The sequence below is a fragment of the Prionailurus bengalensis genome, chromosome B2 (genome assembly GCF_016509475.1).
Source record: "Prionailurus bengalensis isolate Pbe53 chromosome B2, Fcat_Pben_1.1_paternal_pri, whole genome shotgun sequence".
Lineage (NCBI taxonomy): Eukaryota > Metazoa > Chordata > Mammalia > Carnivora > Felidae > Prionailurus > Prionailurus bengalensis.
The window spans coordinates 36,211,964-36,224,734 of record NC_057349.1 but is presented as its reverse complement, the minus strand read 5'-3'; the positions used below and the strand labels follow the sequence as shown (position 1 = coordinate 36,224,734).

Sequence of the window (12,771 nt, the reverse complement as noted above, 5' to 3'; positions counted from 1 at the left end):
AACAACCAATTACAAGGGAAGCGTTGGAACACCACCAGTTTGTGAGTTGGGACCAATGCACTGTTGACATTGTTCTCTCCATAGTTCACAGAAGGATAGCTGATCTCCCCAGAGAGATCAGGAAGCCCATAAGGGCCAGCACTACGTCTTGCGTGGATCCCCTGGAACACTCAGGTGCCAGGCTCAAGGGTATACTCAAGAAATGCTTGCATAATTCCTCCAAAGCCCAGCCACCTTGACTGCCTCCAAGAAATGGGTGCTGATGGGGTGCCATGGGTATCCCTGGGAACCTCTGCAGTAGTCAGTAAATCACATAGTAACAAACTTGGTGACTCCCAGATGAGGCCCAGGAAAGCAGTGTGTCCTGTCCAGACTCTTTTGGCTGAATAGTAATTTAGTAGTAATAACAATACCGTCTCCAGTAGTAATAACAGTACCATTTTTAGTGCTTTAGTACTTAGCACATGGTTCTAGATGTTTTATACTTGTTAATATATTTCATCTTTACCCAAAAAAGCTAGATATTTTTATTATCTTCATTTTACAGATGAGGAGCTTGAAGCCCAGAGAGGTTAAGCAGCTTGCCTAAGGTCACAGAGCTGGTAAAAGTGCAAAACTGAGATTCTGACCCAGAGCCCATGTTGTCAACCAGTGTGCCATACCACCTCTAGTTCATGAAGGGCCAGGATCAAAGCCTCCTGTCTTGACTGTCACCCCCCTTGCCCTGCCCCGTTCCCCCTGCTAGAAATATCTTGCATAATAATATAGCATTGGCATGTTCACTTGCTTCATGTCACGTGATCTGTGTTAAAACCTTGAGTAGTAGGCAGGACAGGTACTTTTCAAAAATGCTTACCTCTACATTCTACCAAATTCAGACAGTGCAGAAAAGTACAAAAGTATAGTAAATATCTCTGGGAATTCTTTCATCCAAAGCTAAAATCCTGATCAACATTTTGACAAACATTCTTTCGGATCTCCCTCTGAACACATCTGTGTGTAGATACATATTTACACTCCCCGGTCCTCCGGAGCGCACTCCAGGTGAGGTTACTTCTGTAACCAGGGGAGCCTGTTCTTGAGCCTGCAGCTCAAGGCGGGGAGTGGTTCCTGTGGTCGAGAGCCCCTCCTGCGAGTAACAGCTTGGGACTTCAGTCCAGGGTAGGGCTTTCTGTCTTAGTGTAAGTGCTCGAAGCAGAGACCACATGTGCTTTGACACCCATTGCTCCTGTGCAGACACTTCCTCCGTCACCCAGTCATGGCCGTGAGCCAAACTGGGTGCCACGCCCCTAAGACTCCGTTGCCTCCCTGGGCATGCTGCCTGCTAAGGAAGGGACTCAGGATACTTGGCAAGGAGGGATATTTTATACAGCTGTCAGTAAAGCTCAATAAATATGGCAGTGGAGCCTCATGTGGACTGAGTGATGGCTGTAGTTTCCTGGCGCTGTGAGATCGCGGCTCAGGCAGCCGTCCTCCAGTTGCACGGTGATTGCATACACGGCCCCAACGTGACAAGGACTTCCGGGGCCACCTTATCCTGTCCCCATCGAGCAGCATTTAAAGTTGTTTGCAAGAAGTTGAGGGGAAATGGGATCTGATACTTGGGTAGGGAGAGATGCTCATTACCTCACCCTAACCAGCATCCCTTCCTCCTGATATTTTGTTTTAGGGTCGGTATCCAGTTTTGCTGAAAATGAAATCATCTTGCAACTCTCAGGCTGTGTTAGTGAAAATGAACTCTAATGTGATTAGATATTAATGCGGTATAATGGAGGATTGGTATTAAATTGAGGCCTTCTGATCTTATTACTCCACAAATGCTCCCTCCCGCTCGGGCTGCTGCCCTGCCAGCCCTGCTTCCCCAGGCACAGGCAGGGGGCACACGTGCCCAAGCCGTGAGCCCGCTGCCCAGGGAGCCCGGCTCTGCCCAAGGCGACTCCCGTGAGATCTCCCTCCCTTCACTGCCTTGGGCTCCCAGCCCTGTTGTGAGAGGACAGGTGGGACCTCAGGAGGCATCATTTGGATCCCCCAGCACTCTCAGGGCCACAAGCATGTTGTTGAAGACTGTGAGCCAAGTTTTACCTCTATGTCCAGAAGCACTTAAGGATTTTTTTGATAGGCATGCAGCTAGAAATCTAAGAACACAGTCTGCACCTCCTCCACACCCAGCCCCTCTCCACTCCAGTCCTTTTTCTGAAACCGATTGGGGAACATAATAGTTGTCAGCGGCTGCTGTCACCTGTCCTGGCTCTGTCTCCCTTTCCTGGAGGGCTGGTCTGAGAAGCAGGCAGTGGCCCAGGCTCAGTGTGTGCTTCCCTTAGGAGCAGGGATGGGCCTCTGCTGCCCCACGCAGCACGGACCCCTCGCTTCCTCTGACCTGCCAGAGGAAGGATGCCAGTCCATCAGTCACACAGCTCACTTCAGAAGTGACAGGTTTGCCTGTGGGAGCCCAGGCCCGGGGTTGAAGCCCCACAGGGCCTCCCTCTGTAGCCCTGGCCCCAGCCCACGGGCTGCATCCCATCCAGCAGACTCCCCAGGGGAGCCACGTGGGTGTGGGAGCAAAACACCCCCCCCCCCCCCCCCCACCGAGGACATGGGCCAAGAGTGCAGTCTCTGGGGATTATCAGATGGCATCACCTTCACATATGAATGATAGCATTTTTGCAAAGAGAATGATTTTTCTTACGCTGTTTCCAGAAAACTGCTTTCAGAGGCACAGACTTTGCACACAGGATGGTAACGACTTTTTAATGACCTGAAGGGGCCTGGGTGTCTGGGCAGCAGTGAATCAATCTCAGTGGGAGGCTCACAGTGAGAGAGAAGATGGAACACCTGAAACCAAAGGGGGAAAAAAACAAACCACAAATACATATATTTTCTTTGGTAGCATTGCTTGGTAATTAGACAATTACAGGAAACAGCTTCCCAGCAGCTGGCATCTCCACTGTGTGAGCGGAGGAGGGATGGCAACAACTGTGAACTCCTCACATTTATTACAGAAAATATTATTGGAGTTTACAGTCGTGGGTGCCGAGCTCTCCTCCAGTGCATTCTGATGAGCTCTGAGCCTTAAACCAAGAGCAGAGCTCCTCCTCTCGGGGTTGCTTCAGAGCCTGCCTGGCCGGGCTTTAAAGCAGCTGTCTTTGAGCCGCCCAGAGACTGGCAGGTCCTGAGAATAAGCCCTTGGGGGGATGCCTTTGGAAGCAGGAAAGGGAGGGGAGGTGGAGGCCTGTGGAGAAACTGCCTGTTCTTCCCCAGGTGCCACCACTTGCACTCATGGCAGTGAGTGAGCCCCTCCTCCCCCTCCCCTTGCCCTGCCCTGCTCAGTCCACATTCCTGCCCTGGTTCAAAACTCTCCTCCCAGAACCCACCACGCCTCTCAGGCGCACGCCCATTCAGCCAACAGGCCCGTTTCACAGGTGAGGAAATGTGTTTTGTGAACTCTCACTGACCTTGATCACTTTTCGGCCTCACAATTGTTCCCTCGTGAACTTGGTCTGTACTTTGTGTGTGTTGATGGGGGAGCTTTATGTGAGTCCCAGGTTGCCTTCACAGAAGGTAGGGACACTACATACTGACTGCCTTCCTCAGGCACACATGAGGGAGAGCCCTGTTCCCATTCCCCTTCCCCACCCCCCGCCCCTGCCACCTCACAGGCCTCCTGAGGATAGAGGACAGGCACCCTCCTTCCTCAGCACCTGGCTCCCCCTGCCTGCCGACAGGGTTAACCGTACAGTCTAACCAGGCAAATGGTTGTGCTTCCCCTCACAGGTCCTGGCAATCTGTAACTTTTGAAAGACAGCCTGCCTCCTTCATCCGAATCGTGGGAACACACAACACAGCAAATGAGGTAAGGGTCTCCTTTCATGAAAGACGCTGTGCTGTTTCATGATGTCCAGGTAAATGCTACATCCCGAGTTAACTGGAACTGTTTGTTCTCCCCGCTAATGGCCTGTTGTTCAGACAGCTCGGTACAGAAGAAAGTCCTGCTCCTGCACAGTGGGGATATCATTATCATTTCTAGATGTCTCTTCACTGGGAAATGAGAGCCAACTCTTATGGCTTTGCTTACTCCCACCAGCCTCCCTATGGAATCTGCAACCACAGAGACCTTGAGAGGTCAAACAACCCTGTCCTCAAGTCTTCTGCCCTCCCAGACGACAGCTATTTCAGAGGTCCCTCAGTGCTCTGAACATGGTGTTTAAGGGACCCCGGCCCCACGGGACCACCATGGAAGACAGTTGTTGGTTTTCTCTGCCTGTCTATTCTGTCCTGGGCCAGACTGCACATAAATGTTTGTGAGTGGGCCTGTTCCTCCACTGGTGTCCAGGTCTGGATCGTCCCAGCAGATCATGTTGTTTGTAGACTTCCCTTCATTTTTGGATTTAACGGGGGGAGAGTGGGCAGGTTGTTTCCCCCCCATTTTGGGTACCCACAGTCAGGGCAGCAGTCAGGTGATGAGTCTGAGCCTCAAACCGCCAGGCTGTTTTCTCGGGAATGTAAATGGCCCCAGAAAAATGCACTGGATCCCTTGGATCAGGAAAGAGAAGACAGTGCCCTTGGTGAACAGAGAAACCAGGACACTTGAGTGTGAGGGAAGGCATGATCCATAATCACACTAGGACGGCAAGTGTAAACCAGACATGAGCCAGGCACGCCTGGACCGTCATCCCCTCGACAATATGGATTTCCAGTGAGCTCACAGGGGCACCTGCGGATTCAGTCACACCATTTAAGATGTGAATAGTGTCAGTCAACTGTAAGTTCATTACTTACCTTTTCTGTTCTTTGGGTGTTGAGTGAGCACTAGTGGCTACTCTGTTGATTTCTTCTGCTTATTACACCCTTGCTTTTTATACAGTCATGAGTGTTGAGTGTGAACCTCTGAAGGACTGCTAGTTAAAGGCAGGAATCACGGGGTGCCTGAATGGCTCGGTTGGTTGAGCGTCCAACTCTTGGTTTTGGCTCAGGTCATGATCTCATAGTCCATGGGTTGGAGCCCCATGTCGAGCTCCATGCTTCAGCATGGAGCCTGCTTGGTATTCTCTGCTCCTCCCCCCACTCTCGTTTGTGTGTGTGCATGCTCTCTCTGTCTCTCTGTCTCTCTCTCTGTCTCTCTCTCTCTCTCTCTCTTTCTCTCTTTCTCAAAATAAATAAACTTAAAAAAAGACAGGAATCATAAGGAACAGGAAAGCTGGAACTCAAGAGGAAATGAAAGTCATCAAAATAGTAACCATTCTGTAGTTTTCACCTCAACATGGTATTTCTCAGCTCTACACAAGACTGGCTTCATGGGCATGTGACCAGGGCAGTTGCGTGAGGCTCCACACCCAGAAGGGGACTCTGTGCTTGGGGTTTATGTTCTCCAGCACCATCTTGAATTCTTCACAATTTTACCTGTGAATTTGTTTTCATAATGGGAGCCCCATGGGGAAGTGGGGCACTCACCAGGGGCCGAGAGCCTCAGTTTACACACAGGCCCACCTCTGCCCCCTCTCACCTTCCCAGGACAGGTTCTCAGCCACCCACTGACCCCTGGTACCTAGACCTGCCCAGCCTCCGCCTCCTAGCCTGACCCATGCCTCCCACCACACTCCACTCCCCCTGGAGGCCCAGCGTGTTTGCAGGGAGGGTCAGGGTCTGGTGTGACTCTCACCTGAGTCACGGGATTGGGCCCCAGGCGCCTATGTGGGTCTGCCCCAGCCTCGGAGTCCCCTTGCCCAAGGGATTGCAACATTAAGTAGCAAAAGAAAACCCTGTGTCCGGTCAAGAGAGGAACTGTGGGAGAAAACATAAAGCTTTATTCCTGCTTTTTTGAACAGAAGGCTCTACATTTTCATTTTGTGCTGAGCCCTGCACATTACATAGCTGGCCCTGGGTTCATGCATTGTGGTTGTCAAATCAGAATTCTCCAGAGCATACCAGGGTGTTTCTGGTACTTCAACTCACATTCTCCAAACTGAAAATATTGTGATAATTTATACTCATTTTGCCTTTTTATTCATTTGCATTTGCATTTTATTCATTTAGAACAGTGTGCCTACAGTGTGCTTCTTAGAGAGCAGAGCTTATAAACAGTAGTCTGAAACTTTCTCTCTTACCTCTTCGTTTCTAACCAAACCTGAAAATTATAAAAGTAAACAAATTAATATTTGTTAAGGCACAAAATTAAATAACTCTAAATATCAGGTCATAAAAGCACTTTTTTTTTTTTTTGATGAGGTAACAAAAGTAAATTTGAATCTGAATCAATGTATATTTGAGGCCCAAACCAAATACCCTATTTTTTTAAATTTTTTTCTAATCTTTTTAAAAAATTGTAATTTCAGTAAAGTTAACATACAGTGTTATTATTAGTTTTAAGTGTACAATATAGTGATTCAACCGTTCCATACATTACTCAGCATATTTTTTAAATTTTGCCAATAAATCCCAATTTTTTTGCCACTTATACTTACATGAAGTTATGTGTTTTTTATTTACCAAGTTGGAAAACAATTTAAATTTATCTTCACATAATGTATCAAGCTAAAATTGAATATTTTTCATGTGCAGTCACTTCTCATATAATACATCCCCAAAAAACAAACCAGTTCTGTCTTTAATCCCTACATGGGACTCTGCAGTCTAGTATTCCAGCAGAAGGAATTCTAGGTCAGAGAAGGCCAGGGAGCACTGGGATGTATCTAGGAGGGTCTCCCGGCACTCAGCCCCAACACTCTCACCTACCTCAGTAACCAAATGAGGAATAATTTCCCATTACAGAACCCTAAAGTTGGAGTGCAAGACCTTCTCTTCCCCAATGAGTTTCCAGAACTGTCTATGCAGGGAACTCCAAGTACACTCACCAGCCCGTCTGTACAGGTTGACTAATTAACCAGTGATCTGTTGCATCTGGCTGAGCAGCGACTTGCCAGGCTGCCTGACTGAGTCAGTTATTGTTCAGGGAAAAAAGCCTCAATGTGGTGTTGCCAACTGGGAAACATCTGAAATCATAACATGAATAATGAATGGGATCATAAGGCAACACCCACAAACTGTCTTTCTCAGAGCACACAAGAAGACGCAAAAGTGCTGAATCTCCCTGAGTGTCAAGAATCTAGCACTCTCTCAGGGCCCCTGGGTGGCTCAGTCAGATGAGTGTCCAACTTCGGCTCAGGTCATGATCTCATGGTTCATGGGTTCAAGCCCCAGGTCAGGCTCTGTGCTGACAGCTCGGAGCCTGGAGCCTTGCTTCAGATTCTGTGTCTCATTCTCTGCCCCCACCCCCTTGCACTCTGTCTCTCTCTCTCTCAAAAATAAATATTAACCAAAAGAAATTTTTTTCTTTAAAGAATATGGCAGCTCTCAAAGCATTCTCTCCTACAGCATACTAGTTTTGGAAAAAGTATCACCTATCTTAGAGAACAGTGGGAATGTGTCTAAGTTGGGGTGGTGATGTTCAGAGGTGTGAGAGACAAGGCTGTAGTATGGGAAGACGGGTGACTAAGGTTGGTGGGGCAGGACTCCTGGGGAAGGCAGCCCGGGAGGAGAGCCGTGATGGCACAGACAGCCAGGGAAAGGAGGCTGGGGGCAGAGTCAGGAAACCAGGATGGCAGGGAGATGGGGTCCAGGGTAAGCCCATCTCTAGTCCCATGGAAGCCAGAAATCTGCCATCAGGATATTGGGGTCTGGGCCCCTCTGTCTCACAGTTGAGGGTGGTATAGGGAGAAGCAGAACTTCCTCAGCCTGTCACTACTTGTTTGCCAAATGACACCTGTGGCCTTCATTTAGTCAGAAGCAGGACCTTTAGATACTGAATGTTACCAAGCCACAGGCTTTGTGCTAATTTCAAGAAGTGTAGATGGGATTGGTTTTGAGCATGTGTGGGTAACAGAGAAATGTGGGTAACTGCCACATCTCCCAGGGAAGACTGTTTTCTGCAGGTGCTGCCCCCTCCAGGGAGAAGGTCTGACAGGGGATGGCAGGGAAGGCCCAGCTCAGAGGTTCCTCTGACTTGAACACTTCTGGGGGGCGCAGGCGGTCTGTTTTGGCGGCAGGTGGAAAGTGGCCCACACAGCGTGTCAGTGGCTGGGGCTACTAGCAGCTTGCGGCTGTGGTGCTGGCACCTACCCCGACCCCAGATCCCGGCTGCTGCTGGAACAGCAGAGGCCTCTGAGCTGAAACAGCCTGGGATTTCCTGCCCAGCATGGGTGTGCGTCCCACCCCAACCAGCCAGGCCTTCCTGCACTCGAGGTCCGCCTGCGACCGCTGCATGTTAATTTCCCCGCTTCCCTGCGATTGGGCTCTCAGGTGACAGCAGCCTCAGCCACTGTGGAGGTTCAGATTTCTTGATCACCTGTTTTGGCACGCTTCTGATTTCCTGCAGCATTTCATCCCTTTCCTCTGGGAAGTGTGTGTCTGCTGCTGGCATCTGTCTCTCATCTATCCTTTGTGAGCACCGCAGCAATGAATTCATTTCATCTTTTAGCTACGTTTACGACTTCTGTCAATAAATTTCCCTAACGCTTACCTTACAGACTCCACCGCTGCCTCGTGTGACCTCCCGCTCCTCGTGTACTTGGCATCATCCTTGTCACTTATCTTCGCTTCTTACGCTTCCTCTCCCTCCCCGCCAGCGTGTGCTCTGTCACCCCCTGCTCCACAGTCTCCCTGTGCTTGGCGTGTTTCCCACACGGCTCGCGTTTCTCCCCTTTACTCTCGGTTGCCTTTCTTGCATGTCTTCTCTGCCCACTCGCAGGGTTTCCTTTGTCTTCTTGTCACGCTTGGCACTAGATGGCAGACACGCGTCTTTTAGCACGCCCGCCCTCTCATCCTGCTCTCCTTCAGTTGTTTCCATTTGTCTGATTCTCCCCAGGGCCAGTGGCCCAAAAGGTCCTCCTGGGCTGTTTCCCCAGTCACGTTATGGTGGTCTCAGCCGCCAGTCTGGCAGTCGTGAGGTTGTTCCCGCGCGGTTGCCCATCTTCCTCAACTGCTAATCAACTCTGCGTGTTCAGGAGGCAGGTACTGCTCAGCTTTCTGAGGCTCTCTTGTCTGGAAACGGTTGCGACCCGGGCCTTGTCAACAACACCACAAACGTCACGGCAGATCTCCAGTTTCAGCTCTGGAGACCGTGGAGGAGCCCTGCTGCTTTTGAAGCAGCACCTCGCGTGGACCCCTTCGTTTCCATTTCATTAATTATCGTAGCAGGGCCACAGAGGGACACGCCTCCATCCTCAGAGGCCAGACGAGGTCCAGACGAGAGCTGTCTGCAAATCTGTCCGTGTATTAAAGGAAGTAGAAGTGGTACCTGTTTCTTCTTATGGCTTGGATGGGAACCCGGGTTTGAGAGCACATTCTGGAGCGATTTTTCAGTAGGCAGAGAGCTCAGGGGCACAGATGGTCCCTGGGGGCTCAAAAAGACTATAGAAAAAACTATCTGCAATATAGAAAGACTGGGGTCCCGCTCCCAAGAAGCCACATGCAAACCTTTGCCAAGTCAACAGAAGCTGAGGATAGGGCTGATGGTCCATAGGCTGCTCTCAGGGTCCCACTTCACCTACTGTGTGTGTACAGCTGAGGAAAGAGGCTGTGTCATATTTATCTTTGTATCCCAGGCACCTCGCATGGGCCTGGTGCGTATCAGCATAGAGTACCTGTTGGCTGAGCGAGTGAAGGAATTGTTCAGTCTCCCTTGTGCATCAGTCAGCCACGTAAAGGGTTCAGTAATACAGGTTCTCACCATCAAGAAGAGACTGTGGTGGTCTAAGGCAGACTTTCTGTAGTCACAATGAAGAGTTTCTTAAACCAGTCACTTTTGTAAGTGGAAAGGTAAATAAGCCACATACCTCAGCATGTCCTAGTTCAAGACCCTTTATAATGATTATTCTTATTATAAATTATAAAACAGGAGCTCATGTGTACTGAGCACTTACTGTGTGGCAGGCTCTATTCCAAACTATTACACTATCTAACTGTCATATGGAAGTAGATTCTACTCTCATTCACTTTTTAAAAATGAGGTAGCTCAGGGGAACCTGGGTGGCTGTCAGTTAAGCATCCAACTTCGGCTCAGGTCACGATCTCATGGTTTGTGGGTTCGAGCCCCACGTTGGGTTCTGTGCTGACAGCTCAGAGCCTGGAGCCTGCTTCAGATTCTGTGTCTCCCTCTCTCTCTGGCCCTTCCCTGTTCGTGCTCTCTCTCTCAAAAATAAATACATATTAAAAAATAATACTAAAATATTTTTTTAAAAGTGAATTAGCTCAGTACCAAGTGTTGGCAAAGATGAGGAGCAGTGGGCAACTCACATCCAGCGCTGTGAGAGTATGACCTGCTGTAGTTGCCGAAGAGGATGGTTTGGTAAGATCTACTGAAGTTGAACATCTGCATGCCTGCTCTAAGACTAAGCATCTCACACTCGTGTGTGTTTTCTAAAGAAGCTCTTATGCAAGAATGAAAATGTTCACAGCAGCACCGTTCGTTCATACCAGACCGAAGTGGGACACCACCCAGTCATCTGTCCAGGGAGATGGATGAGCCAAGCCTAGTACGTCATCCAGGGGGCTGTGATCTACATGATGAATATCACAGCATGCCAAGGGAAAGAAGTCAGATACAAAAGAATACGTAAATTAGGATTATGTTCTTAAAACTTCAAGAACAGGTAAAAGTAACCTATCACATTTGAAGATGTGGACACAGGTGGTAAAACTTAAAAAAAAAAAAAAAGCAAAGGAATTATTATTATTAAAACCAGAATTGTGGCTTCCTCAGGGTGGGGAGGCTTGGATCAGGAAGGGCTGGCCATGTGGAGGGACCAAGGTACACCAGCAATGTTCCTGGGTTCTTGAAAGTTTGCGTGGCTTTCATTACATAGTTATTTGACAAGCTATACATTTGCATTTGCATATACTCTTTGGTGCATGGTTTTCACAGCCAAAATGTTTCAAGCAAAAAGGAAAATTTGATGAGGAAACTAAAGCCGAGTGATGTTAAGTGACTTGCTGTGTCATGCTGCTGGTGAGTGACAGAGTGAGGATTTGAATCCAGGTAATTGATCTTTTTTTTTTTTTTTTTTTTTAAGTCTGTTTTTGAGAGAGAGAGGGAGCGCATGAATGCACAGAGAGGGAGGGGCAGGGAGAGAGAGAGAATCCCAAGCAGGCCTCACACTGTCAGCTCAGAGCCTGACACGGGGCCCAAACTCACAAACTGTGAGATCGTGACCTGAGCCGAGATTAAGAGTCAGACGCTTAACTGACTGAGCCACCCAAGGTGTCCCTGAATCTGGGTAATTGGTCTCTCAAAACATCCAGGCTGCTCTGTCTCCCACAAATGCATAATAAATAGTAAAGCCACAGAAGTGAGCCCATCTCTGCCATGGCACAGTCAGACTTAGCAAGTGGCTTCTGTGGGCACACTTCCCGTGCCAGCCAGTGCCTAGGAGAGAAACCACGGCAGGGCCCTTCCTTAGAGGGATTTCAGCCTCGCGCCTGGTGGAAGTCAGCCACGTGAGGGGTGCCTGAACTCGTGGCACCGTGGAGGGCAGCCCGCGGCGGAGACGGCAGTGCGGGCTGCCAGCCCAAGCAGCACAGCTGGCGTGCGTGGATGCGGGGGCCGGGTCCGGAGGAGGGGGTTTCCTCATCCGTGAAATGGGTCAGATGATCCTGGCCCTGGGGACCCCATAGACACGAATGAGATCGTGTCGTGGAGGGTTGCGGAGTGTGGGCAATTGCAGACTGCCCCGCGCGCTCCGTGCTCGCCGTGGCAGAATAGCAGTCAGCTCACGAGCTTGCCGCAGGAGGGTTCTGCGCACGCCGGCACCAGCAGGACAGAGTGTCGGCAAGTGGCTGCTTGAGCTGCCCTCCAGGACCACTCAGCGCGGAGCCCGGAGTGAGGCAGAATTTATTTACAGGCTTCTGTCAGGCCGGTGAGTGGCTGTGGGTCCCAGTGCCATCCTCGTTCCCATAGCAACATGTGGCTCTAGTGAAGGGAAAAAAAACAAAACAGGGAAATGGGCTCTTTAGAAACAAAACAAAACGGGGGCGCCTGGGTGGCGCAGTCGGTTAAGCGTCCGACTTCAGCCAGGTCACGATCTCGCGGTCCGTGAGTTCGAGCCCCGCGTCGGGCTCTGGGCTGATGGCTCAGAGCCTGGAGCCTGTTTCCGATTCTGTGTCTCCCTCTCTCTCTGCCCCTCCCCCGTTCATGCTCTGTCTCTCTCTGTCCCAAAAATAAATAAACGTTGAAAAAAATTTAAAAAAAAAAAAAAAAAAAAAAAAAAAAAAAAAAAGAAACAAAACAAAACGAAAAAGGCTCCTTCCTGGCCTGGTGATAATTATTTCCCAGAAACCCCCACCAGGTCTGATCACTCCCTGTCTGGTCCCCCCGGGATTTCCCCGGCAGCATCCTCCGGAGGCTGTGCTCTAAGCTTCCAAAGGCAGGTGCACGTCACAGCAGTCATAGGCTGGCTCTCAAGGCCAGAACTTCCGGTCGGTCAGCACCAGAACTGAAGCAGACATCCCAGCGGCAGAGACGCAGAGAGATACAGAGAAAGTGGACCAGTGAGCCTCTCCCTCGGAAGACCTACAGACAGAGACGCAGCGTCAGCTCTCAAACTCCCACTTCTGTCAGGGAGAAGGAACCGGGCCATCTGGGGGCGTCATGTGGCAGTGATGGGGAAGGGATGTGCACAAAGAAAACCTACTCGGGAAGAGAAATAACGAGCACAAGCCAGGTTTCAGGTGGCACCTGGATGCCCTGTGGGGTATATGCAAGATGGAGGTGGTATTTGCAAG

General features: G+C 49.9%; 1 protein-coding gene across 3 annotated transcripts in view; it reads left to right on the top strand.

The window, feature by feature from the left end:
• BTBD9 (BTB domain containing 9) overlaps positions 1 to 12,771 on the top strand; it is a 415,896-nt gene that overhangs the window by 387,668 nt on the left and 15,457 nt on the right. For all 3 annotated transcript variants that reach the window (XM_043591300.1, XM_043591301.1, XM_043591302.1), the window contains one exon: positions 3,772 to 3,850. In XM_043591300.1, the coding sequence (XP_043447235.1) occupies positions 3,772 to 3,850 (79 nt within the window). The remainder of the gene's footprint in view (positions 1 to 3,771; positions 3,851 to 12,771) is intronic.